The 27,281-nt window shown below is 36.8% G+C and overlaps 6 protein-coding genes across 20 annotated transcripts; 3 read left to right on the forward strand and 3 right to left on the reverse strand.

Annotated features, from left to right (window-relative positions):
* Positions 1-215: 215 nt before the first annotated feature.
* LOC103872666 (glycine-rich RNA-binding protein 6, mitochondrial) lies at positions 216-22,950 on the forward strand. Of its 4 annotated transcripts, XM_033272267.1 has the most exons (6): positions 216-229; positions 3,884-3,893; positions 21,806-21,940; positions 22,072-22,140; positions 22,218-22,324; positions 22,619-22,947. In XM_033272267.1, exons 3-6 carry the CDS (start codon positions 21,817-21,819, stop codon positions 22,754-22,756), a joined length of 438 nt encoding a protein of 145 aa, XP_033128158.1. In that variant the 5' UTR covers positions 216-229; positions 3,884-3,893; positions 21,806-21,816; the 3' UTR covers positions 22,757-22,947. The 4 variants fall into 4 exon arrangements, 3 of the variants coding, with proteins under 3 accessions (XP_033128158.1, XP_009149351.1, XP_033128156.1); XM_009151103.3 differs by lacking the exons at positions 216-229; positions 3,884-3,893 and adding an exon at positions 21,344-21,534; XM_033272265.1 differs by lacking the exons at positions 216-229; positions 3,884-3,893 and adding an exon at positions 21,363-21,546 and having other exon boundaries at positions 21,794-21,940.
* On the forward strand, positions 1,781-4,284 carry LOC103872660 (RHOMBOID-like protein 12, mitochondrial). Its single transcript, XM_009151089.3, has 8 exons — positions 1,781-2,592; positions 2,699-2,819; positions 2,964-3,083; positions 3,198-3,311; positions 3,446-3,490; positions 3,604-3,708; positions 3,797-3,838; positions 3,955-4,284. The coding sequence occupies exons 1-8, from the start codon at positions 2,231-2,233 to the stop codon at positions 4,048-4,050; spliced, it is 1,005 nt and encodes a 334-aa protein (XP_009149337.1). The 5' UTR covers positions 1,781-2,230; the 3' UTR covers positions 4,051-4,284.
* On the forward strand, positions 9,115-12,348 carry LOC103872661 (rab9 effector protein with kelch motifs). Of its 2 annotated transcripts, none has more exons than XM_009151090.3 (11): positions 9,115-9,474; positions 9,740-9,889; positions 9,989-10,156; positions 10,254-10,406; positions 10,498-10,650; positions 10,768-10,932; positions 11,024-11,164; positions 11,247-11,433; positions 11,526-11,715; positions 11,806-11,937; positions 12,057-12,348. In XM_009151090.3, the coding sequence occupies exons 1-10, from the start codon at positions 9,294-9,296 to the stop codon at positions 11,920-11,922; spliced, it is 1,605 nt and encodes a 534-aa protein (XP_009149338.1). In that variant the 5' UTR covers positions 9,115-9,293; the 3' UTR covers positions 11,923-11,937; positions 12,057-12,348. The 2 variants fall into 2 exon arrangements, with proteins under 2 accessions (XP_009149338.1, XP_018515227.1); XM_018659711.2 differs by lacking the exon at positions 9,115-9,474 and adding an exon at positions 9,561-9,645.
* On the reverse strand, positions 12,898-16,981 carry LOC103872664 (receptor-like protein 15). Its single transcript, XM_033272214.1, is given in 4 exon segments — positions 12,898-15,433; positions 15,515-15,589; positions 15,667-15,822; positions 15,904-16,981. Coding segments are annotated over 4 exon segments (2,964 nt in total). The 5' UTR covers positions 16,283-16,981; the 3' UTR covers positions 12,898-13,079.
* On the reverse strand, positions 17,219-21,265 carry LOC103872662 (receptor-like protein 15). Of its 5 annotated transcripts, none has more exons than XM_033272213.1 (5): positions 21,041-21,265; positions 20,796-20,862; positions 19,868-20,625; positions 19,705-19,776; positions 17,219-19,621 (listed from the first exon to the last, which is right to left on the reverse strand). In XM_033272213.1, exons 3-5 carry the CDS (start codon positions 20,256-20,258, stop codon positions 17,430-17,432), a joined length of 2,655 nt encoding a protein of 884 aa, XP_033128104.1. In that variant the 5' UTR covers positions 20,259-20,625; positions 20,796-20,862; positions 21,041-21,265; the 3' UTR covers positions 17,219-17,429. The 5 variants fall into 5 exon arrangements, with proteins under 5 accessions (XP_033128104.1, XP_033128103.1, XP_033128100.1 ...); XM_033272212.1 differs by having other exon boundaries at positions 19,868-20,636; XM_033272209.1 differs by having other exon boundaries at positions 19,868-20,191; positions 20,289-20,862.
* LOC103872665 (phosphoserine phosphatase, chloroplastic) lies at positions 22,879-27,213 on the reverse strand. 7 transcript variants are annotated; one of them, XM_033272244.1, is made up of 9 exons: positions 26,873-27,213; positions 26,189-26,428; positions 24,276-24,512; positions 24,030-24,162; positions 23,850-23,957; positions 23,611-23,704; positions 23,355-23,504; positions 23,215-23,268; positions 22,879-23,127 (listed from the first exon to the last, which is right to left on the reverse strand). In XM_033272244.1, the coding sequence occupies exons 1-9, from the start codon at positions 26,925-26,927 to the stop codon at positions 23,002-23,004; spliced, it is 1,197 nt and encodes a 398-aa protein (XP_033128135.1). In that variant the 5' UTR covers positions 26,928-27,213; the 3' UTR covers positions 22,879-23,001. The 7 variants fall into 7 exon arrangements, with proteins under 7 accessions (XP_033128135.1, XP_033128136.1, XP_033128137.1 ...); XM_033272245.1 differs by lacking the exon at positions 26,873-27,213 and adding an exon at positions 26,611-26,855; XM_033272246.1 differs by lacking the exons at positions 26,189-26,428; positions 26,873-27,213 and adding exons at positions 24,798-24,833; positions 24,873-24,950.
* Positions 27,214-27,281: the final 68 nt, after the last annotated feature.

Raw genomic sequence — 27,281 nt, forward strand, 5'->3', positions numbered from 1 at the left:
ACGTTTTACATTTCTAAAACCTATGTTTTAAACATCTTTTGTAGCCACCAAAGGCAGATTATCTTTTATCTTTTGATCTATTGAGAAATACACAAGAACTCTCTTGAGAAGTTCATCTCTTGGATTTTGATTGTTATGTTCTTGTGTTATTGTTGATTTCTTATCTATTTCTCTACATGATTAATCTGAAATCTAATATGGGTTTAAGAGAAATCATGGAGATTAGTGAGTAATCACCTTTTGAATTCATGGGTTAGGGAGATTAAGGGTGATTAGGTTAGAGCTAGGATGTTTTAGTGTAGATCATTCGTATTTCCTTGCTAGTAGAGTAATCATAATGCATCTTCTGAGTTGGCCACTCAGTTGTTGATCCTTAGGCATTTCTCACCCGAAAGGTGTTCGATGAAATGCCCGAGACAACTCTCCTAGGCTTTTAGTATACTTTGCCAAAGACATTTGTTGTTAAAGATGCTAAGATAGCTAATAGACTGCTTTCATATTATTCAACCAAAGACATTTGATGTTTGAGATATGTTAGCAAATGAACATTCATCTAGACATAGAGCTTGCTTAGAATTGTGTCTAGGCTTAAGGTTGATAGTTTGATTGATCATTTGCCATCCTTAGTTCGATACTTGATCACCCAAGGTCTAATCCCTATGCCCATGAGTTTTCTTTTCCCTTAGTCAAGAAAATATCATTCTATTATTGCTTTCTAGTTTAGTAGTAGTTAAAACCCATCTAAATCATTGGTTGCACTTAGATTAAGTGAGTACTTGCATTCTCAGTGCTTTGATATCCCTCAGAACTGGTTCGACAATCATTTATACTACAACATTTATCTTAGGAGCCTTGAAAACTCCTAACATCAGTGGTGTATGTTCATTTTCCCTAAAATGCTTATTTAGTTATACAACTGTTTATTTTCCATGTAACTAGGTTGTTTGGTAGAAGAGAAATTGTTAGGAGAAAGATTCTATTATGTTAATAAAAACTTAAAACTGTTTTTGGATGTAATATTTTCATTTATTTTCTAGAAATTTTAAATTAGATAATTTTATAAGTTATGTGTAAAATAAATATATGGTTGAGAAATTTAAAATATACTGTTTAGGTTTTTAAAAATAAATAAAGAAATACTTAAAATTTAAAATAAAAAATATAAAAATACTTTTAAAAATAATTTCGTATTTCAAAACAAATTTTGAAAAAATATTCCAAATAATTTTCGAAAACTAGTTTTCAAAATTAAAATAAAATGATTTTTTTTAGAAAGTTCGAATTCAAAAACATATAATTAAAAAAATATATAATATATATTTTATTTAATGATAAAAATAATATATAATTATACATTAAAAAAGTAATTATAGAAGATGTAATGAATTATAATTTTTGACATATAATTTGGGTTGAATGTGCAAAAGATATTTGGCAAGAATGATTATTTTGGTTTCTAGACTTTCCTATCACATAGATTTTATAAATCTCATGGATACACGTGATATTTTGAAAGTTATGTCTTATAAGTAAAAATCGACTGAATTTATCTCTCAATAACACTAGATTTAGATTTAGTTAGAATTAAAAGATCTATAATAACTAAATTTTTTGAATAACAAGAGATTTTGATGGATTTTTAAAATTTTCAAACTAATATCCAGGAATTTTAATAAGATTGTTAAGTGTGTATACAAAAAACGTATCACTGGCATTGTATTAAACATTTTGAATTACCAAAAGGACTCGTTACAGAAACTGGCTAGGCCGACAACAACATGGCAGAATTGGAATAAGCAAAGTTAACTGACGATGATTAGTTTGGAGATACATTGTTGAGTCATGTAAACTTCGTGTGGTGCTTTTGTTCAAACTATCATAAAATACAAGTGGGAATGGGGTAAATAAAAGATTCTCCGTTTTGACGAGCGAGGTAAAGTAAAAAGACGATAAAACTGGAAGTTTGTAACATTTCTTTCCAGAACATGAATAAAGTTTTTACACGAAAACAACAAAGGAGCTGCTATAAACTGCTCCGCACATTGATTCCTCTCACTATGTGTGTGTAAAAATAAAATCGAAGAGAGAGTATTGAACAATACCCAGTAGTTATTATCCAGCACTCGGGTCTTAAACATCAGAGACTTCTGTGCACCGCCTGCCTCCATCAAAGTTTTCATCTTTTATTTTTTATTTTCTTAGGCGAAAGGTCTCGCCTTTTGGGACAAAGATGAATTCGATTTTCTCTCGTAGAGTCGTCGTCGACTCATCTTCGCGTCTCACCAAACTGCTCGCGAACCCAACAGCTCATTCTCACCCACCACCGAATCACCACTCCTTCACTTCCATCTATCGACCAAGCCAGACCCGCCATTTTCGGACTCACTATCTTCCTTCAACCCCGTCTCCTCCTCCTCGCTTTGACCCTTCTCTCCTATGGCGATCAGAGAAGATTCGTGGGTTTTTCGCGAGCGCTTTGACGAACAAATCCGCGAAACTGGGGAATCTCGTGGAATCGAAAGTCGGGTTCTTGCGTGCTCAGTTTCCCAGAAAGGGTTTCGAGTTCGGAGGCTATTCTGGGAGGCGTGGATGGTACTTTCCCTCATCATCTTCTTACAAGCTTATTGAGATTGTCTGTGTCATGAGAAAGAATTAAAAAAGTTTCGATTTTTTTTGTGTGTTTGTTACCTTTTCACAGGAAGAATTGGCTTCAAGGATTATCATCTAATGACGTTGTTCTTGGGTTACTGTTAGCTAACACTGGTGTCTTTCTCATGTGGCGAGTCTTCGACCAACGTTTCATGATGAATAATTTCATGGTCAGTCCTCAAAAAGCTTACAACTTTTAACATTTTGATTCCTGTTATAAAGAACTGAGATCTACATGTCTTTATATGTAATGCTGGTGATATTTTAGTTGATAGTACTGAGAGAGGCTAAGAGTTTGATTGATGACTGAGCAGATATCCTTGGACAATTTCACCAGTGGACGTCTGCACACTCTGATAACTTCAGCTTTCAGTCATATTGATATTGGACATATCGTCTCAAACATGATTGGACTCTATTTCTTTGGAACCAGTGTACACTTCCTTTCTCCTTTGTTTTGTATTTGTTGAGTGGAGAGCACTGTTGATCCTGTCATTACTTTAAAAAACTGCTTACTTCTTCATTTTCTAAATCCTGTCTCTTGCTAGATCGCAAGAAACTTTGGCCCTCAGTTCCTTCTGAAGCTGTACCTTGCTGGAGCGCTTGGCGGATCTGTGTTCTACTTGATTCACCATGCTTATCTAGCGGCGTCATCTCCCAAGGTATAGAGCAACCAGCATAAGAAGATCAAATATTTTTTTAAAAAATCTCAAATCATGCTAGGTCCTCAGATAAGATACTTTTGAACACTTTGCCTTTTTTTCTATTGTATCGACTAATCCTATGCGGTGGACAGGGCCAAGGAGCTTTCGTGAGGGATCCATCCAGAACCCCAGGACTGGTATGTTTGAATTTACTGGTTTTCTATAGAGAGCATGGAGTGAAATTCATATTTGATTTGTTGGATGCAAGTGAGGATGATTTATAAAGAACTCGTTTTCTGTTTCATAAAAGGGTGCGAGTGGAGCTGTGAATGCCATCATACTGCTCGATATCTTCCTCAACCCAACAGCTACTCTTTACTTTGAATTTTTCATTCCAGTTCCCGCAATGCTGCTTGTAAGTTTATAATCTCTGTGGCTCATTTTTCATGGCAGCTCAAAGCTTCTCTTCTCAAGTCAACAATTCACTCTTTTTTATCTTTCAGGGAATCTTCCTCATCGGTAAAGACATTTTAAGGATAACAGAGGTAATGTTTGATTTTGTCTGAAAATCTAATAAGACGTTGCAAAAGCTCAAAACTTGTTGAGAAATAGTCTGATGATGATTCTTAAACAAACAACAACAAAATTTTGGTTATTGCAGGGGGACAGTAACATCTCAGGTTCTGCTCATTTGGGAGGAGCAGCAGTTGCAGCCATTGCTTGGGCTCGGATTAGGAGAGGCCGCTTCCGTTTCTAAACCTTTTGACCTGTCATTGCTTGGCTCTGGTCACCTTAGAGAATCTTCAAATGATTTAGCAACTTTGAGACCATATTGTGGCGCTCAAGATTTTATTAGGTTCAACCATTTCTATCTATCCAAACATTAAACAACATGGTCTGTCTTTTGTGTTGATGAATCCAACCTATAGACTGATCCACTTTGGAAGATCAACTCTTAATTAAATTTGTTTGTTTATTTAGGTTTTCTCCCCTTGAAAGTCTAAGATTGAAACATAAGTTATTGAACGAGTTTAATCAACATATGGAATGGTTTAGGGAACAAGTATGGATTTGTTTTCTGATAAAAAAAATCAACATAACCATACTCATATATCTACCAAATCAAATAAAGACCAAACAATGACAAAGGGTTATTTGTAAAATAACCAAAAAACAATGGAAAATTAGATTTTTATCGAGAAGGTAGAGAGATAGGAAGATAAATGAAGACAGAGTGGGTGATTTTAGTTAGTTTGTGAATTTATGTTTTTTCTTTGTATACGGGGTCTAATTTCCCATAATGATAATTCAGATACATATCTAGGTTGTTTGTAAAACATTTTCAGATACGAAATTTTCAGTACTAAAAAACGGGTAAAAGTTTGCTCACATAATTAAACGAAGTTTCTATAGATTTTCAATATTAAAAATGTAAAATAAATATTGGCTTATTTGTTTTCTCAATTGCCCACATTATTAAACCAAGTTTTGATCGAAAGCAGAATTGTTTCAAAAAAAACCTATATCCGACCATATTTGGTGTACATGAAAAAACTATGACTTCAATTAGTGACCATTTCTTAAGAAATTAGTGACTATTTCTTAAGAAAGAAAATCATTTTTAATTTATTGTTCATCAAAATTAAAATTGTTACCAATTGAGTTGAATATTTTTGTCAAACTATTAGTTTATAAGTCCCACTACATTCCTATCTTTCTTTTCCTACGTGAATGAATCAATGAACAAATATTTTCCTCCCTTAAAATCGATAAGGAACAAATGATACAATAATCTATACTATTAAAACAGAAGTCATAACTTAAGACATAACTGGTGTAACCGCAACGGTTGCAGGAGTTTGCGGATGCGGTTGATTGCAGTTTTAAGCGGTTTTGAGAGAGATTTGGACGACTGGTACTGCGGTTAGAAATTGGTGCGTTTACGGGATACTTATGACTGGCTAACTACCAAATACAACAACTGTTAAATAATAAATTAATAATATTTATATTTATATACATTATAAAATATTAAACATCATAATATTATAATAAATATAAATTTTTTAAAAAATTTAAAATTAGAGAAATATTTTTATTTTAAAAAATTATAATATAAATATAAATTTAATAGATATATTTTAGTATTTCTATTATTTCAATTTTTTTTGTATTTAAATTGTTTTTTTAAAAGAAAAAAAATAAATTTATCTTCTCGCAACCACAAACGCTAGTTGGAACCAACTTTTGAATTTAAGAAATTTATAACGGTTTGAAGCGGTTTTGAGCGGTTTGAGTGATTGTTACAAAACGCCAACAACATCTATCAACCGCAAAAGCTGCATTTACGGGTGGTAGCGGGGAAACCAGTCATGTCCTTAATTCATGCGTGATTTTTTTTGGGATCATCCTTAAAAATTTATTTAAATGACTCTTTTCTTATAAATATGTGAATTAATCAAATTATTCTAAAACAAACAAATTAAATAGATATTCCTATATTTTCTCTAAAATTGTATCTGAATAAAATCTTTCCTATCTTTTTATTTACAATATAAATATATATTTAGTTTTTCACAAAAATAAACATTTTAAATATTTAATTTGTTTTGTGTTTATTTATAACATATATGTACATTTTTTTTTACTCAAAAAACTTTTAAATATTTAGTTGATTTTCGTGTTTATTAATTTAAAAATAAATGTATGTTTCATTTAAATAAAACAAATCTTTAAAATATCTAATTAATTTTATAATTATAATTAAACTAATGTACAATTTTGTATTAATATTATGATATCAATTTAGTGTAATATTAACTAAATTTTTGATCTTTAACTAATAAGAGTTTCAATTTAGAATTTTATATCACATGATTAAAAATATGCTATCATTAAAACTTCAAAACAAATAAATTACATTATTGCACGTGAACTATAAAAGTGTTGTTTTTAAAATGTTATATTAAACAATTCGTAATATGATATATATTAAAATTATATACAATTAATCATGTAAAAAAAGTATTTATGAGTGTAAAAATAAAAATAATAATCCACACAGTTGTGCGAATCAAAATCTAGTTAGAGTTTTAAAGATAAAAAAATAATATTCCAGAAAGTAGCTCAAGACTACAACATATTCACTCAAGCATCCATTATTAATTTAACCTCATCATGTACAAATCAAAAGAAACAAAGAAGGTTAAACTTATCTTCTTCGACTCAAGAAGTTAAAGATTTATGCTTTATATTTTTCTTTATGCTTCATATTTTTTTTTTAGGAAAAGTTATTTTTTAGTAGTTCGAGCAACATCAGAAATATACCGTAGAGTTAATTTGTATTATAAGTTTAAAGATTCATGGTTTCATTTTACGTATGTTTGGATGCTAATTTATATTCAATAAATTCTGAAAACAGTATTTCATCTTTTTGTTTACCATATATGTTTAATATTTGTTCAATTCGGTCTCTACATTTGTTTTTCTTTATTCAACTTTCTTTTCCAGTTCAATTCTTTAAATAAAATTTTGTTCAACTTTTTTTCCATTCTTTTTTTTCATCAATTGAAGTTTATGCCTTTGTTCATAAATTTTTTTGTTGGTGAATCAGTCCGTTCATTTCTACTTTCGAAAATATAAATTGAATTTACACTCTCAAAACTACTATGAAAACAACAAATATATTTATTTCTCGGATGAGGATCAGTCAATCAATTGGATTTTAGTTATATCTACTAAAAATTTAACTGGTCTCTATTTGGATTGTGGAGATTTGTAAATCTCTCATACACGACGTTTCAAAGCAATCTTCTATCTCAACATGTAACGTCGAGAAGCTTCTTCTACAACCACGAAAACTTGAATAATTTAACATCCATTTGATCTTTAGAACTCCATCATAAATTACTAACTAAATCATTATCGATCCATGATACATTTATTTGACAAGTTGGATATTTAGAAAGGCGCTACTTCAATAAACATGTTCGAAAGATCATTGATCTACTAACTGCTTGCAGCCCAGTGCATCATTTATCATCTCTGGAAGCAGAGAAACAATGTTCTCCATAACCAGATCACTCAACCTCCATCAGCAATATACAGACTCATTGATAGGGAAATGCGCAACACCATAACTGCTAGGAGGAACAGGAAGCAATTCCAAGACCTCATGGCCAAGTGGATGCACTAACTTCGTTTAGCTCATCCAAATTTTGTTACTACTTTGTTTTTATCTTTTTTTTGCCAAGGTGTAACATAAATTAGATCTACTATGTTTGTAAATCTGAACTTTCATTAATATGATATTTACTTTTTAGCAAAAAAAAAAAAAAAAGATCATTGATCTTTTTTTTTTTCCTTTAGAATTTGCTTTTTCGAGTATTTAATTTCAAAGAAGAAAGTTGCATTTGTTGTGATATGTATGCACATAAGAAAATGTCGTTTCTTGTTTTCCAAATATATCAAATAATCATTAGAAAAACGTTGATAATAGTTTTAGTGGAATCACTTTTTTCTTTTAAAATAAAATAAAATGTTTTTGTATATAAATCATGTGATAAGAGATCATTTTATAATGTGGAAAAAATAGAAAATTATATAATATTATTTTTTAAGGCTGGATAATTTCGAAGATTATCTTATCTGGGGTAGGTTAATTGTTTTTTTAATCAAACATGATATCAATCACGGAAAACTATTTTTTTTTTTCCCAAATTGAAATTCATTCATACGATAGATTAATACAAAAGCTGGCAGATAAAAATATCTCCAGAGCCAAGAGCCCAAAGAACAGGCAGCTAGAACCCACACCGGGGTAACTTTCGAACACATCTTTAACTAGGCAAAAGAAATACAACACACTACAACTTAATAAACTAGAACAACTAGACCAAAGCAAATGACAAATCAGTGCAAACAATCTCCTAAGAAGCAGATAACAATAATCTGGATAAATCGATGCTGCCCTCAGCACGCCATACGAACCATCCACTTGTAGAACTCAAAGACACTGTAGTGCCTTCTCAACCCGGATCTATCGCTGCTGCCTATGGCCCGCCAAACGATACCATCCTCTCTCGTAACTAAGAACCAAGACTTCACAACCCGACCAGAAAGATCGTTTCACGATCCACACATCTCTCGGATACGGTATGAACCACTCTCTGACGTCCATTTTGCACCTAGATAGAAGTCCACCAAAACCTCCACACAACCAAGCTTCGTCGCTCAAAACCCATAACCATGATAAACACTAGCACACGTAAGCGACGAAAGATCAATGTAGCCACTACAACTGGAAGATAATTTTGCAACTGAATGAGTCAAAGCACAACCCGCTGAAACAACACTGCCCTTTTGCACCATAATGAGAACAACCCATCCCAAACACATCACCGAGTAGATAAAATGTGGACCTTGACACCTCAAACGGACAGGATAAACGAATTCCCAGCTTCAAAAGTGTGGAGCACAAACCACCGGTGAACCAAAAGATTCCACTCCGACGATGGGATGTATGGCTCCACCACGCACCTGCAACAAAGTTCACTTTGACTACTCCATCCTCGTGAAACCTTCCGGCGTGTTGCCTCCGAGAACCGTAGAAGCAAACTATTTATAAATCAAATAAAAAGAGAAATCTTTGTAACGTATATCCTTGAGCCTCGGGGGCCCAATTCACTATTTTAGGAGACTCTAGTTACCAGTAATATTACGACACGTCACAATAATATGCCACGTATTACAAAAAGTCAAGAAGCTTGCGCTTTGTCACTAATCAGCAAAGCAAAATATAAAGTTTCCTCCTTTTTTTTTTTTCTCTCTTCCAAAAAGAAAAAAAAACCTAAGCAAAAAAGAGAGGAAGCACCTACCTTTTATCATCTGTAATCGCCCACAAGAAACATTTAGATTTCGGATTATCTCTTCTTCCATTCTCCTAACAAAACAAACCCTTTCGTTTTCCCGCACTTTCTCTCAGCCAAAGGAAGGAGAAAAATGAGGTGGGAAAGGGTCCGACAGCAACAAGTGGGTCTGGGTGAGTCGTCGTGTTACGGGGGCCCCGGGAAGAGGTGGGGACACACTTGTAACGCCATTAAAGGAGGCAGCTTTCTCTACGTGTTTGGTGGCTATGGCAAAGATAATTGCCAAACCAATCAAGTCCATGTCTTCGACTCTGGTTTGTTCTCTCACCCCCCACATTCATCTCCGTCTTATAATTGTCGGATTTATGTTGATTGAGGCTGTCTGAATCTTTTTTTTTTTTATCTCTTTGATTGATTTGCACTTTCGAGAGTTTATTCATCCTGCATGTTGCGCTATAATGGAACATATTATATTGAAAGCTTTTGTATTTTTTTCTTCTATGTTTGTTGTCTTAATATGATTTTGAGTTGGGCTCTATTGTGGTTTACATGCTTTCATTGTGGTGATCTTTGTTGCAGCAAAGCAGATATGGACTCAACCAATAATCAGTGGAACACCTCCTCCTCCTAGGGACAGTCACACCTGTACAACAGTCGGCGACAACCTTTTGGTGTTTGGTGGTACTGATGGAACTAAACCTCTCAATGATCTGTACATTCTAGACACTTGTAAGCTTTTTCTTTTTCCCTTTCAAGCTTTTTACTTCTTCCTGTTTGAGAAGTAGTCATATACTGAATTGGTTTGTCTGTTTCCGTTTGTTGTTATAGCTTCACATACTTGGAAGTGTCAGAGTGTTAGGGGAGAGGGACCTGAGGCAAGAGAAGGTCATAGCGCCACTCTCGTTGGGAAAAGGCTTTTTGTATTTGGTGGCTGTGGGAAATCTTCTGATATTAATGACGAAATCTATTACAATGACCTATACGTACTTAATACAGGTAATGTTTTTATGCCATGGCTTTCTTCAATTGGCATGTGAATCTTTTCCATGTTATCATCATCTCTTATGCATCGAAATCACTTATGCTTGTGTAGAGACTTATGTGTGGAAACGGGCTGTTACTATTGGGAATCCTCCATCTGCGAGAGATAGCCACACTTGCTCCTCGTGGAAGAACAAAATCGTTGTTATAGGTGGTGAAGATGGACATGACTATTATCTCTCTGATGTTCATATCCTTGATACAGGTGCACAAGCATTTCTCAAATTCATGTTTATTTAACCTTCTATCTGATATAAGTTCTTTTTATGTCATAACATTTTCATTTTGACTTTCAGATACATTCATGTGGAAGGAGCTGAATACCTCAGGCCAGTTGTTGACACCTCGAGCTGGTCATGTTACTGTTTCGCTTGGGAGAAACTTGTATGTGTTTGGAGGGTTTACAGATGCTCAGAATCTTTACGATGATCTCTATGTGCTTGATGTTGGTATGTAAACTGATAGAATCACTCAATACCAGAGTTTAATACTTGTGAGGGAGATTGGCCTTGGTCGTGAGATTTATAGCATATTCACATTGTTTGTTTTGTCGTTCTTACCTGTAGAGACGGGTGTGTGGTCAAAGGTTCTCACCATGGGAGAAGGACCATCTGCTAGGTTCTCTTCTGCAGGAGCTTGTTTAGATCCTCATAAAGCCGGATTTCTCGTCTTTGTTGGTGGCTGCAATAAAAGTCTCGAGGCACTGGATGACATGTTCTACTTACACACAGGTTTCAACAAATCTCTCTTCAACTTGCAAATTGCCAAAACTCCAGGCGTTTCCTTTCTAAACTTTTATTCTTTCTTTTTTTTGGTTGATAGGACTTGGATATGATGCAAGGCTTGATCAGAGTGTAGGCAGCATGTCTCTAAAGAAGCAGCTGAAGCTGAAATGCCAAGAACAAAGTCATGCAAATCCCTTATACGATAACTCTCTTGTCAGAATCAATATGGATCATCAAGGTGTGTTTAAGCATACTAGTCAAGATTGGATTTAATCTTTAGCAGGATATCAAAAGCCTGTTTCTGATTGTTTTTATTGTAGGAAGAGGGAACTTCGGTATGAACACTGGCCAATTTGATCAAGGAAAGATGATGTTTCACGCCAGGGTAACCGAGACTTTCCCAGTTGGTTACAGTATAGAAACAATGATAGATGGAAAAGTGCTTCGTGGCGTTTTGTTTTCAACTAAGCAGAGCTCCGTTCTGCCCACTGATCAAAGCTTTAGTAGGCGAGTGCTTATATTAGTTTCTTACTTTTGGGGTTTTATCTGTTGGTTGTATTGCTTTGTGAACAATTCTCTTATTTTTTGTTGTTGTACAGAAAGAGGCCAGCTATGTCGAATGGTGATCAGGCTAACACATCAAAGGTTCCAAGAACTTTGAGCAATGATCAAATTGGTGCTACTGAAGCCAAAGATCCTCCATCAAACGGTGTGGACGGTGGTATTGGTCTCATCAACCATCTGGATGTTAACATAAACACTGTGGCCGCTGCACCTCAGCTCGATATGGTGATTAGAACGTTTCTTTAGTCATTTCTCTCTTTTGAGATGCTTGATTATGCAATTTCCTTACTGGAAAACGCTGAAAATTTTGTGCAGGGTACTGTGAATGCAGCTCCATCTTCAGTTGCTCAAACAGATGAAGCTTCTTTAGAATCTAGAAATGCGGTATCGATTGATGTGGAAGCTACTAAGACCGGACCTGGAGAGACATAGGCACAGAAAAAAAAGGTGGGCTTTAAGTCCTTGTGATTGAACCACTAGATTGATTACACAACAATAGGTGAATCCATTGCGTCTAAAGCCTCATTTGTGTCTAACTCTTGTTCCTTTGAACAATTACTTTGCAGATGAGAGATTCAGTGCGTTACAGAGAAACAAGGACAGCTAGAAGCATCATTTATTTTCTTCTTATGTACATTAGGCTGGAGATAGGATGGGTTTAATTTAGAATCGAAGTTTAGGTTTGGTGAGGATGAGGAGAAGCTAACTCTGACTGAGTTAGTTCTTTTTTGTTGTCTTTCTTCTGCTGGAGCTCTGCCATTTCTCTGTTTCATCTTTCTTTTTTTGTTTTTGTTTAATTTCAACTTGCAAGCAATGTAAAAACTTTGCAATATCTTTGTCAAGTTCTGTCTTAATACATATAATGTGGCTCAAGGAATTGTTTCACAAGAAACTGGAGATCTCCAAGATGGACAAGCTCTGAGTTTGTTATGAAACCCTTGTCAAGTTTGAGACTTCCCATTGAACCAGCTCCATGGAAGCAAACTGACAGACGCTGGTTTTCACAAAATCAAGCCTGCAGGCAAGTGAAAGCTCTGTGGCAGTCATTGGAGGGAAGGTTGAAAGATGTCGAGTTTAAAGTTATTCGGGAAAGGATCTCAGAGCTCTTAAAGAGATATTAGAGGCAATGCAATCAAAAAGTGTCTTTGATACTCGAAAGCAGCTACTATGCTCAAACTCAAGAGGCCTACATAACTAGGTGATGCCACCTAATATGAGAGGACAAATAGTGATTATGAAATCTGCCAGACTTGTTGAGACATCTGGTATTCCTTCATCATCTCTGATTCCTATATCTGGTCTTAATACGGCCTGTAGAGAAAGATCCACCATATTCTCTCTTTTCTTTCTGTGTCTTCTTTGTTTGGTGATTCATGCATTAAAACAAGTTTTGAGACATTACAGTTCTTCAAAACTCAGAAACAGACAGCAAGTATAACACAGGAACAGAATACAAGTAATGCTCTCATGAGGAGCTACAATACATGAGTTACAACTTACAAGCCAAAGAACATTTCACATCACATCTTATTATAAGAGAAAAAGAAAAGAGAAGAAACATTGACATGGTTTAGTACCTGACTAAAAGTCTATGATATCAGACTTTTCACTTTATGGATGAAAGCATCAACAACAGAAAACCATGTTCGGCTCCACGAAGAATCAAAAGAGAGTGAAGCAAGTATCCCTAGCAGTATTGTCACATAGGCTGCAATAATGCTCCAATAGAAAGATACAATGTCAATCACATCTTCTTCCTCTTCTCCAACATCCGCATGCGTTTCTTTCAGTGTGTCATTATTACAACTTCTGTTGGAGGGTTGTCCACAGAGAAGAGGATTACCAAAGTAGCTGGTTTCATCAAAGGTACTCAACTGCCCTTCCTGTGGAATGATACCTGATAAGTTGTTATAAGAGACATTAAACACAGCAAGACTGCTTAGCTTTGTAAGCTGGCTCGGGATTTGGCCATGTAAGATGTTGAAGGAAAGATCAAGGCTTTCTAAATCCTCCATATTGGAGAAACTTTGTGGGAGGACACCAGATAAATGATTGTGAGAAAGATTCAGTGCTCGTATATCAACAAGATCTCCAAGCTCTGCTGGGATCTCACCACTCAGCTCATTCAGAGAGAGATCCAGTCCAAACATAAATCCAAGAGTTAAACCTATGTAGGAATCATATCTTAGCTTTGCTGCAAACTGAACTTCGATCACACTGTCTGCCATGTAGTCTATAGTAAAAGGATCTAACATAAGCATAGATCTATAATACTTGCCTAAATCTTCCGTGGAGAAGAAGTCCTCATCTAGACCCATGCCACCAAAGATATCACTAGACACGAAGATCAATCCAGCATTATCATAACCCTCTTGCCCATCGTGTTGTAGCGTAGGGAAACTAAATGATATATTGCTAAAACATGAGGGTATAGATCCATTCAGCCTGTTGTCAGAAAGGTCCAGAAGTTGGATGTTGGTTAAGCCACACATCTGGGAAGGAATAGAGCCTGTTAAGTTATTCCCCCGCAAAAGAAGAATATAGATCTTTTGGTTGCTGACGAACTCTGGGATATTCCCGGACAATCTGTTGTTTCTTAGATCAAGTATGGAGGCATTTCCCAGTACTGTGTCTGGGATAGTCCCTGAGAAATTATTATCCTGCAGGAACAGCATTCTTGTATCAGAGCTGAAGCGGTGAGGTAGGTCACCAGATAATCTGTTTGCAGAGAGGTCCAACAACACAAGATAGGATATGTCAATCAAAGAAACAGGTATTTGACCTTCTAGGTGATTGTTTGAAATCAGGAGTGTGTTCAGGCCATACAAGTTGCCAATCCAACTAGGAATAACACCAGTGAGATAGTTATTCGACAAGTCAAGAATAGACATGGAACTCGAGTTCAGCAAACCATCTCCAATCCTCCCTGAAAACTGGTTATTATCCAAAGACAATACCTGCAAGGAAGTCAAATTTGTTGGCTCTGGAAAAACGTTGCCGCTAAGTTTGTTGTCAGAAAGCTTAAGAAACATCAAAGAATAACAACCCATAGTTAAACTCCTTGGTAACTTTCCGTAGAGATCATTGTGAGAGAGATCTAAGAAGTACATCTTTCTCATGTTACCTAGAGAAGATGGCAGATTCCCTTGTAAACTATTCTTTGACAAGTTAAGGTGCCGTAGGTTAGGAAGTATCCACCCAATATTATCGGGAAAGAGTTGACTAAACTCATTAGCTGACGCATCCAGCAAGAGGAGACTATGAGCAGATCTGGGTAGCTGAAAGTTCGTAAATGAGTTATTCTGTAGAAGCAAAACTTCGAGGTTTGTATTGTTCTCCATTAGCCAAGAAGGGAATAGTCCATGAAGTCTGTTGTCAGAGAGATCAACCAGACGTAACTCCTTCTGGTGTAGGAGAAAATGAGGAAGCTTACCCAAGTTGCAAGACCTTAGTGCAATAACATGTAACTGAAATTCTAGCTTCCATGAACCTTCTGACACCACTTGGAGTGAGTTGGATATTGAAGAAAGCTTGAATACCTTAAGCTTTGAAAGGTTGGCAAGCGAACCCAATGAGAATAAACCATGGAAGTCGTTATCAAACAACGATAAGTACTCAAGGGATTCAATGCTACCAATAGCAGAGGGTACCTTCCCACTCATTTGGTTTGATGAGAGATCAAGAACTCGTAGTGCAGTCAATCTGGTTAAGCATAATGGAAACTCACCTATGAGTTTGTTATGGCTGAGGTCCAGCTCTTGCAGATTCTTCAACTCGCAAATCCCTATATTATCAAATTCATATATGAACATTTGGATTCACCAGCACCATTCTTAATTGAACGTCTTAAGGCTTTGACTAAACTTGCCTTGCAATTGCCCCCAGCCTGTAAATTCGTTACGACTTAGATCCAGAGCTTTCAACTTTCTCAGGTCAGCTAAACCTGCCATAAGACAAAGCCACACAAAGGAAGATACTTACACGTGACCACGATGTTGTAAGTGACAAGTAAAATCGATACTACCTTGTACAGGTGTGGAGTTGTCAAATCTGTTTCTACTCAGGTCCAACAGCTCCAAGTTTGTCAGATATTTAAGTTCTGGAACGGATCCCAAGAGAAATGTAAGAAAGAACTGAAACTGAAAAGACATGGTCGTAAGAAATTGAAAAGCAAACCTTCAGCAGGAAAGGGACCATCCATGTTGTTACCACGAAGAAACAAAGTTGTAAGTGATTTTGCGGAGCTGAGAAAAGGTAAAACCGTGCTATCAAATTGATTGTAAGAGAGAACCAGTATCTCTAGTTTTTTTAATCTCCTTAGACTTTCATAACCTGGAGAAAAATAAAATCTTGTCAACAAGAGTATGTATCACTGAACTTGAGACGGTATGATCTGGGAAAAGTCTGGTATACCTTCCAGGAACGAGGCATTGAATCCTTCAACCCAGCTCTTAGATAAGTTCAGAGTTTGAAGCTCTTCAAAGGGATACAGCAAGGAAAGATTTATTACAAGAGGTAAACCTATTAAACTAAGTTCATGGAGGGCAAGGCCAATAACCCGTCTAGTTGTACGATTACACTTAACTCTCTCCCAACTGCAACAATCACTCACTGTGTCATTACTCCAAGTCTCAAAAATGTAGTCTTCATTGTCCCCTGAGAGCAGCAGGGATGTCTTGAGCTCCAACAAACCCTTCCTTTCTTTCTCAACACAGCTCTTGTATCTATGTATCTGCCCCATCACTATCATCACCCACATCAGAATCTGAACTAGAAACACTCTCCTATTCATTGAAATGATCCAATAACCAAAACGAAAAGAGAAATTATGGGGAAAAAGATTGTGAATTCAATATGTTGGAGAACCTCCATGTTTCTAAGTATTCTTTCTTTATGAAATTATAAAAGAAAACAAGTTGCAGAAAGAGATGTAGTTTACAAAGTCAAATTCTTTCAAGTCAACAGTCAAGAAGCATATGATAATGATATTTACGTGTGGCGTACATCATTGGTCTAACTGGACCAAGCTTTGTTCAAAGTTAACTCAGAAAAAGTCAATGTACTAACAAAGAATGTCATAAATCTTCTATCATAGAATGTGGATACTAGGAGTAGCTTTTTGTTGATAAATTCACAAAATCATCATCTAATATTGACCAAGTTCAGTTTCTTTTAGATTATTTTCATTGCAATTTTCAAGCTTTGTTCGATTTATAATGTGAAAACCACCTAACTTCAGTCAGAAACTAACACTTCTATCAAGCATTTAAGGTTAATCAGAGAGGTCTTCAATGGCAAAGATCTACAGAATTTCAAAAGTGGGCTCTATAAAGAAACGGCAGGATGAAGATGTAAACTATAAAACCTGTTGGTACTGGTGTAGTCTCAGACCAAATGCTCGTGATCATCATCTCTCTCTCGCATCTTGATAAAAAAAAAACCATATTCTTCGCCACCAACAAGCTCTTTTTCTTCTCTGTACATGACTGCGCATGAATCTATCTGGGGAATGGTAAGACTTATGATGATGTAATCCCGGGATTAGTGCTCGACTTAGAGAGGCTTCTCTTCAAGGATTTGGTAAGTGAGATCGTGCACTGTGAGATTAGCAAGAAAACTCAGGGAGATGAAGAACGGGTTTTGCCAACAAGTAGATACGCATTTCTCTGTATTCTGAAGCCGTATATACATATAAATAATACAAGTAAAAGTCATGAAACATCCTGCATATATAAATACTCGGATTATGCATTAAAAACAAGTTTGAAACGTTACAGTTCTTCAAAACACAGAGGAACAGACAATAAGTATAACATAGGAATATAACACAGGTTATGCTCTAATGGGGAGCTACAATACATGAATTACAAGCCATATAATATTTCACATTCCATCAGATTATAAAAGCAAAAAGAAGAGACATATACAAGAGTTAGAACTTAGAACCTGACAGAAAGTCTTTTCACTTTATGGATGAAAGCATCAACAATAGAAAACCAAGTTCGGCTCCACGAAGAATCAAAAGAGAGTGAAGCAAGTATCCCTAGCAGTATTGTCACATAGGCTGCAAAAAGGCCCCAGCAGAAAGACACAATGTCAATCGTATCTTCTTTGTCTTCTCCAACATCCGCTGGCGTTTCTTTCAAAGTGTCATTATTACAACTTCTATTGGATGGTTGTCCACAGAGAAGAGGATTACCAATGTAGCTGGTTTCATCAAAGGTGCTAAACTTCCCTTTCACTGGAATGATACCTGATAAGTTGTTGTAAGAGACATTAAAGACAGCAAGACTGCTTAGCTTTGTTAGCTGGCTCGGGTGGCCGTGTAATATGTTGAAGGAAAGATCTAGGCTTTCTAAATCCTTCATTTTGGAGAAACTCTCTGGGATGACACCAGATAAATGATTGTGAGAAAGATTCAGTGCTCGTATTTCATCTAGATCTCCAAGCTCTCCTGGGATCTCACCACTTAGCTCATTCTGAGAGAGATCCAGTCCAAACATATATCCAAGAGTTCCACCCATGTAGAAATCATATCTCCTCTTTGCTGCAAACTGAACTTTTATCTCACTGTCTGCTGTGTAGTCTACAATAAACGGATCTAGCATAAGCTTATTAGATCTATAATACATGCCTAAATCTTCCTCGGAAAAGAAGTCCCAGTACAAACCCAAACCACCAAAGGAAAAAATAGACCCGAAACTTATTTTATTACCAAAAACATACGCCTCATCTTCTTTCCACAAACCAAATGATATATTGCTAAAACATGAAGGTATGGCTCCATTTAACCTGTTGTTGGAAAGATCCAAAAGTTGAATGGTGCTGAAGCCACACAGCTGGACAGGAATATGACCAGTTAGTTTATTGCCCCGCAGAAGAAGAATGTTGATGTTTTGGGTGTTGACGAACTCGGGGATATTACCAGACAATCTGTTGTTTCTTAGATCAAGTATGGAGACATTGTCCAGTAATGCGTCTGGGATAGACCCTGATAAATTATTATCTTGCAGGAACAAGAATCCCGAGTAAGAGTTGAGGTGTGGAGGGATGTCACCATCCAATCTGTTTGCAGAGAGGTCCAACAGAGAAATATCAGTTATGTTAAACAAAGAAACAGGTATTCGACCTTCTAAAAGATTGTTTGAAATCAGGAGCATGTACAGTCTGGAAAAGTTGCCAATCCAACTAGGAATAACACCAGTGAGATAGTTATTCGACAAGTCAAGCACAGATATGGAACTCGAGTTCTGCAAGCCATCTCCAATCTTCCCCTCAAATTGGTTGTTATCCAAAGTCAGGACAATCAAGGAAGTCAAGTTTGCTGGCTCTGGAAAAATGTGGCCGCTAAGTTTGTTGTATGAAAGCTTAAGGAACATCAATGAATAACAACCCAATGTTAAACTCCTTGGAAGCTTCCCGTAGAAACCATTGCGAGATAGATCCAAAAAGTACATATTTTTCATGTTACCTAGAGAAGATGGCAGATTCCCCTGTAAACTATTCTTTGACAGGTTAAGGTGCCGTACATTAGGAAGTATCCACCCAATGTTTTCAGGAAAAGGTTGGCTTAACTCATTAGCTGAGGCATCCAGAAGAAGCAGTTTATGAGCAGATATAGGTAGCTGGAAGTTCGTAAACGAGTTATTCTGTAGAATCAGAACTTCAAGATTTGTATTGTTCTCCATCAGCCAAGAAGGGAATAGTCCATGAAGTCTGTTGTTGGATAGGTCAACTAGACGTAACTCTATCTGGTGTAGGAGAAAATGAGGAAGCTTTCCCAAGTTACAAGACCGTAGTGCAATAACATATAGCTGAAACTCTAGCTTCCATGAACCTTCTGACTCTACTTGGAATGATTTGGATTTGGAATAAAGCTTGAGTACCCTAAGCTTTGTAAGGTTAGAAAGCCAACCCAAAGAGAAGAAGCCGTGGAATTCGTTATCGAACAGCGATAAGTACTCAAGCGATGTTAGGCTACTGATGGCAGATGGCACTTCCCCAGTCATCTGGTTAGATGAGAGATCAAGAACTCGAAGTCTAGTCAAGCTGGTTAAACATATTGGAAACTCACCCATGAGTTTGTTTCGGCTGAGGTCGAGCTCTTCCAGATTCTTTAACTCGCAAATCCCTATATTATCAAATTCATAGATAATTATTTTGAATTCTCCAGACCATTTTTAATTGGAGTTCAAAGGGTCTGGCTAAACTTGCCTTGAAATTCTGAGCCAGAAAATTCATTACCACTTAGATCCAGAACTTTTAACTTTTTCAGGTCAGCTAACTCTGCCACAAGAGAAAACCACACAAAGGAAGAGACTTACACATGACCAGGATAATTTCGTAGATGGGCAAAAACAAGTAACGTAGATGCTACCTTTTGCTGGTATGGAGCCGTTAAACATGTTTCTACTCAGGTCCAGAAATTCCAAGTTTGTCAGATCTTTAAGTTCTGGAAAAGATCCCCAAGAGAGTAGTAATAAGAAAGAGAATAAAACATGAACTGTTGTACAATTTACATCTTCCCAGAAATTGAAATCCAAACCTTTCATAGGAAAAGAACCATCCATTTGGTTACCCCGAAGAAACAAAGTTGTAAGTGATGTTGCAGAGGTGAGATAGGGTAAGATACTGTTGTTAAACACGTTTGAAGAGAGAACCAGAACCTCTAGTTTTCTTAATCTCCTTAAACTTTTATAACCTGCAAAACGAAAAAAATTGTCAGCAAGAGTATGCATCATCAGACTCGGAACAGAATGAATGACCATGTTGTTGAATCATGGAAAAACCTGGTGTACCTTCCAAATCATCGACCAAGCCACTGAATCCACTGGACCATCTCACAGATAAGTTCAGAGATTTGAGCTCTTCGAAGGGATAGAGCAAGGAAAGATTAAGAAGAGGAGAATCTATAAATTGAAGTTCATGGAGGGAAAGGCCAAGAACCCGTCTAGTCGTACGATTACACTTAACTCTCTCCCATTTGCAACAATCGCTCACTGTGTTATTACTCCAAGTATCAAAAGAATCTTCAAAGCTAGCTAGGATTTTGTCCCCTGCAGAGAGCAGCAGGGATGTCTTGAGCTCCAACAAACCCTTCCTTTCCTTCTCAATACAGCTCTGGTGTTCACGTATCTGCCCAAACACTACCATCACCCATATCAGGCTTTGAATCAAGAATAACTTTCTCTCCATTGAGCTTTTGATCCGAGATAATGAAAGAAAACGGAATGTGTGTGTGTAAGAAAAAGCATTTCTCTGTATGAAAAAGGAAAAGACAAGTTGCAGAATGTAATATTATTTACCAGGTCATACTCCTTGTAGACAACATATGAAGTGTGGCGTGCTCAGCATCGTTTACTTGGACCAAGCCTTATGCACAGAGAAAACAAATATAACAAGCAAAGACTGTTTTTTCATCATCAAGAAAAAATGTTCAGTCACAGAATGTGGATAACTAGGAGTGATTAATTCACAAAAGGCATGGTATAGGTCCTCAATAGCAGCAACTTTAAGAATTCTATCAAGAAAGCAAACTGAACAAGCGAACCTGTTGGTGATGTTTCGTCTCAGTGCAAGAGATTGTATCTTCCATATCTCTCGCATATTGATTACTCCATTAACATCTCCGTCTCTTCTCTGAATCGTAAAATCTGTGCGCATGTATTGATATGAACACAAACCAGAAACAATGCGAATGCATCCAACAATTGGTTTCTTTCCAGTTTGCCTTCCTATGAATCTGATCGGGTTCATGGTAAACAGTTTAGAGCTGGGAAGAAAGAATGAAAGGAGGTTGATTTTGGGTTTTAGGGGTTTAACAAAATTTTTTTAAATAAATAAAATAAACTTTTGGGGGAAACAAAGTCTTCGCCGATCAAGCTGAATTAACGGTCAAGATCAGTTTCTACACTAATCAACGGACTAGATCGTCCCGTGACGAAATCGGAATCTTTACATAAAAGCCAAGGGTTTTTCATTTCCAGCGATAATTGATTAATACGCTTCTCGAGATTTTAATCATCCACATAGAAAACCCAAAAGGTGTGTAGTTTCATTTGATTGAATCCGGTTTCGATTTTATTTACTGAAACTGAACATCCGCTTGCTAGATTTGATAAGGATCCGACATGTTCTCTGTTCTGAGTGCTGATAACATGGACTCACGATTTGTGACTAAAGTTTTAAGCTTTGACTTAATTCTTATAGACTTATTAATGGATCTTTCATGAGTTCTTCACCTTGTGATCACCAATCTATCTACATTCTTGGGTTCTTTTGAGATTTTGGCTGTCTTGAAAACATTTGCTTACAGATTGAAGGAAGATGCATTACATGGATTTGTTTAGTAAAGCTGGAAACATATTTAGGCAGCCTAGAGCTTTGCAGGCCGCCAACGCTATGTTACAGGGCAATCTTTCTTTGACTCCTTCCAAACTCTTTGTTGGAGGTTAGTGACTCCCAAAACTTGAGATAGAGCTTTGGCTTTTGAGTTTGATTGTATTGAGTAAGAGTTCTCTTTTCTGTTTTTGATTGTGTTAAGAATCTCATCCTCTGTTATATGCTGCCTCTTGTTGTCAGGTCTGTCACCAACTACTGATGTCGATATCTTGAAAGATGTTTTTGGCAGATTTGGCAAAATCGTTGATGGTAACTGAATCATTTTCCCATTGGTTTTGTCTTTCTCATTTTTGCTGGACTAATATATATACTTTTGTTCATAACAGTGGTAGTTATTTCGGACCGTGAAACTGGTGTATCGAAGGGATTTGGTTTCGTGACATACGATTCAATTGATGCTGCTAATAAGGCAATGCAACAGATGAATGATCAGGTGTTACCAATTTTTCCACCTTCTTTGTTTACTTAATGCTATGCCATCATGAGTCTAGCTAGTTTCTCTCTCGCTTTTCTTTCTTTCATTACCCTTTAAGATCTTCTGATGCTATGACATAAGTGTAGCGAACCGTTTGTTTTCTTGCTTTGTTTATCTCATTTTCCTTTTTGAGGATAAGAATAATGTTTTGGTACTGCATTGGTGTTTCAGACACGAATGGAATTGTTCTCTCTTTCTTCCTTTGCTTGGTTTTGTCTACCCGCCATTTTATGTTGTTTCCTGCTTAAACAGGAACTTGATGGGAGAATAATTGGAGTGAACCCAGCCGATTCAGGAGGTGGTTTAGCAAGACGGGGAGGTCGTGGTGGTGGCCGAGGTGGGTTCGGTCGTGGTGGATTTGGACGTGGAGGCTATAACTTTGTTCGTTAACTTGGCATCCAGAATGTCTATCAACGAGATTTCATTAGTCTGTTGTTTGATTTTCTTTTCACAAACACCAATTTTTTTTTTTTTTTAAAGTTCAGTGAAGCTTGAACAAACAGATCAAGTGCCTGGCAAAAACATTTATTGATTCAGTGGAGTTTTCACACATTCAAAGGAAAAAGAAGTACAAATTTTGAGATTTTTAATAATGAGTTTAGCTCAATGAGGCTAATCACTATATATAGAGGCAATTAGTCCAACGAGTTTAGGAGAGGTTCAAACTTGAAGATAAGCCAGTCTGCTTGTGCTGCAACAGCTTCACGAAGCTGAACTCCAGCATAGCATATGAATAAATCTGCGCCACCAGGTTTACGTGCCTGCAAGTGAATTAGCTTTTAGTTAGCTGCTCATCTGAGATCTCTTTGTTATGAGTAAATTCTCAATTAATGAAAAGCTAAGCGTACTTCGAGATCAGTAGCACCATCTCCAATCATGGCCATAGTCTTGTAGAGACGAGTCTGAAAAGAACCAAGTCTCAATTGGTACAGAGTGTTGTATTCAACAAGAGATATGGAGTTTGCTAAGTAAGAGAAGTTCGACAAACCTCTCGTATTTGTTGAACTGCTTTGGCTTTGCCTCCACTTCTTGATGTAGGTTCATTCTCATCAAAGCCCACAAACTCACCGGAATTGCCAAATAGGATATTGTTGGCAAAGATATTCTCTCGAGGGATGCCAAGAATCGACGCTACAGGCTAGGGTGAAAAGAAATTTCATTCAAAACCTTATCACCATTATTCTAACTGATGCAACGAACATGAAGAAACAAGTGATATGAATGGAAAGAGAGAGATGCAGTACATTAATCATCTGTCGAAAACCTCCAGATATCAAATAGACATCAATTTTATTGGCTCTGAGCTTCTTGACTAGCTCTTCAATGCCAGGAGACAGTCTACAGAAACAAGCAAGCTAGATGTTAATCACTCTTTTGGTCAAAGTATATTTCAAGACATGAGCTTGGGCAAATGGAGCACTTACAAGTAGATATTTTCTAATATGCAAAATGATTTCTGTAAAAGGTAAAAAAAAATGGGTACCTCGGGGGTCTCTTTTGGAGATATTCCTCAACTTTGGAAAGAGAAGGCTTGAACAAAGAAAGTCTTGCGGCTAGAGCTTCTTCAAACGGAACAGATCCACCCATTGCTCTAAGAAACCAATACTCAGTATGTATAAGCTCAAAAAGCCTAAGATAAATTATCAGAGAGATATAAACAAACCTGGCAGTCCATTCAGAAACAGCCTTTCCAGCTCCACAAAACTCAGCAAGTTCATCAATACCTTCATCCACACAAACCGTGCTATCCACATCGAAGCATACGGCTTCAACATCTCTCCAAAGGTCGAGTATTTCTATAAATAACCAGCAGTAGGAACTCAGCTGCTAAAATTTCATCAGGTACTAGAGATGTTATCATCCCCTAGACCCAAACACAGCAGATTATAATATAAAAAGCAGAAGCTACCTTTAGAAGGAACAACGTTTCCTTCGTGCCCCAAAGCTGACAACTCCTGCGGCTGCAGAGAAGAAGACACTGGACGGAGCAATTTGGGATGGTTCATGACAGAGACACGCCCACTTCTACAAGGATAACTTTTAAACTCAAGGCAAGAGAAATTAGCAGAAACTGATGAGAGCTTTCTACAGGCAACCCGAAGTGGCACAACCCTGGAAGTAGTTAATGCTTCCATCAAACTTGGAGCTGCCAACCCACCAGAAAACAACAGTTTCCAATTAAGTCTTGACATTTAATTCGATCCTCAAACTCATATAATAAAAGACAACTTTTTTTGAATCTTAAGACATGAAAAAAACAAACTAACTTCACAAAAATGAGCATAGAACATCACCCTCTCTAACTCATGTACACCGAACTCATATATACTTTCATCATAAGAATCGAGACTTTGAACAACGTAAAATGAAAACGTGTTTCGATACAATGGTTGTAGATTTTAAAGTTCCAGGTGATAAAGAAGGAACCCACGTGATCTATCCAATCGCTAATCAAGTAGAAACAGAGATTTTACGATGTAAGTTTGGGATCAGAGATCCGCACCCGCGAGGAAGAAGTAGAAGAGGGAATGAAAGTTATTAACCCGGGAAAATAGCTGGCGGTCGTCTTCGGCAGCTGGTCGTGGGATCTGATTAATCAAATCAAAAAGTCACTGAGAAGAGTGTTGTTGAGTTGGTGGAAGTATTAACCGACAAAATGACTAATTTACCCTTTATTAATTTAAGATTTAAACATTTAAATGACACTTTTAGCCTCATTGTTATTAAATCGTTTTAGTAGATTCATCGTCGCCGGTCAACCGGCGGCGAATGCGAGGGTCGTTGTTTCTGAACACACAAATCGAAAAAGTTTTCGAGAAACTAAAAACAGTCAGCTCTTTGTCTCTGTCTCTGCAACAGGGCAATGGCGATACGTCACCAAAAAGAAACTAAGTATGATTTACCTTTTTCCGGCAAAGTATGTAGTTTTTTAAGAACAGCTCCGGTGAAAGACAACCTTAAATATTGCCGTCTTCTTACTTAAAAATTAAAAAAAATGTACATTTTTGATTCAGAGCCAAGTGGATAACAGCTAGGAAAACAAGACACGTCCAACTAAATGTCTCTTCCATCATTACAGTAGGATTGACTAGTGAGAGAGAGTGACCCACACTCACATGATCTACTACATTCCATCTTAGTTGTTGTTATTAGCTCAACAAGTAGGAGTTGAAGAAGAACAAGACTAAGACTCCGGATAAAAAGAAAGTGTTGGCTCTTGGGTTTTGGAGTTTGAAGGCAGAGGATGGATCTGTGTAATCTGGGATACCAGAAGGTATTCCCAAACCTCCTCCTGTTGAGGACGTGTAGGGTCTTGTATTAGTTGTCGTAGGGACTCTTGTCGAAGGTGTTGTCGTCACTGGTGTCGTTGTCCCACTACCACTGCATCATCAAAATATGGACACAACAACAACAAAACAAACGTACGATCTCAAATTAAATTACAAAAGAAGAGAAATGAGTGGTCAAGAAAGAAAGAATCGTGTGTATACATACCTTGCACTTGCAGGAAAAGGACAAGAAGTGTAGCCTATTATCATATAACACCACAAGAGACAAGTAAAATATTTCTTGTTAATTCTGTGTAGAGAATCTTGACGTGTTATTATATAGTATATTAAGATCATATATAGTTTGTATCTCAATATCATTCACATTGAAACATGTGAAGTTTAGATTTGAGTTCCATTTTTTACTCACAATTAAATACTCTGCTTAACTACTTGAGGTACCAACTTTAAAAGATGGTCTCAACTCTCAACAAACTGTTTTGGACTTAAATCCTAATGAATGAATGTAGTGGTTGGTGGGAGAGAGACTCACTGGGATCAGAGGCTGAGACGGTGGCTGTGCCGGCGAAGTCACAAGTTCCCTGAGACTGACCTTTCTTCTGGAAGAAGCTGTTGACGGCGTAGGAGCAGTGAGACTTGACGGTGTTTGGATTAAAGCAAGGTCCGTTCTGGTGAATAGGTCCACAGTCAGCTCCTGCGCCACATGCGTAGTCCAATGTCTTCTGCAACATTGCTTCACTTAAACCTTCTCTGCATACACACCATGCCCCACCTACACATACACCACACATCAACTCTCATTCACCGACTGTGTGAAATGTAAACTAAATGCGTGATTAAGGAGGCAACAAGGTTGTCCACAAAATTATTCAACTCACATTCACTGACTCTGTGAAATGAAGCATAAATGTGTAACTTAAGAAGGATGGTATAAAAAAGGCAACACCTCTTTACCTTTTAATGCATAAGTTATGAGCAAAGCAAGAAAGGGACCTTCTTTTCAGAGAATTTTATTCAAACTATGAATAGCTAAGAAACTAGAGTTCTTGTTCTGTACTAAAACAGAGTTTGTTATTGGAGAGAAAAGGGTAAAAAAGAAAAATCAATCTTTCTCCCAGCAAAAGAAGAGGATCAATCATCCATGTGATGAAAGAAAGAGAGAAGTGTTATTATATTTCAACTTTTGCAGGAGTTGGAACAGAGAAGGTTGTCTTACTTGAGTGACCAACCATAGCCAACAAAATCACAGCAAGAACAACAACAACCGCCATGGCGTTGCACCAGAGCTAACCACAGGATTTGGATGCAGCTTGTTCCTCTGAAGGGGAGAGTGAAAGGAAGAGATTGGAGAAGGTTTTGAAGCTAACAAGAGCTGTGAGTAAAGAGAGAGAAAGAGAGACACTGCATTGAAGAGAGTGAGAAAAGAGATACTTTTTGCTTAGATCCTGCAGAACAATGATGTCTTTTAGTTATTACATTCACGCACTCTCTCTCTACTCCCAAAGTATAGTATTAGTATATATATACACATATCACTAGGAAATGGGAAAGAAATACGACTAACTATACCAATATTATGAGGAAAATGGATATATTTTTTTTGGTAAATATCATTAAAATGAATT

This window comes from Brassica rapa, chromosome A06, assembly GCF_000309985.2.
Source record: "Brassica rapa cultivar Chiifu-401-42 chromosome A06, CAAS_Brap_v3.01, whole genome shotgun sequence".
In the NCBI taxonomy this organism is placed as follows: domain Eukaryota; kingdom Viridiplantae; phylum Streptophyta; class Magnoliopsida; order Brassicales; family Brassicaceae; genus Brassica; species Brassica rapa.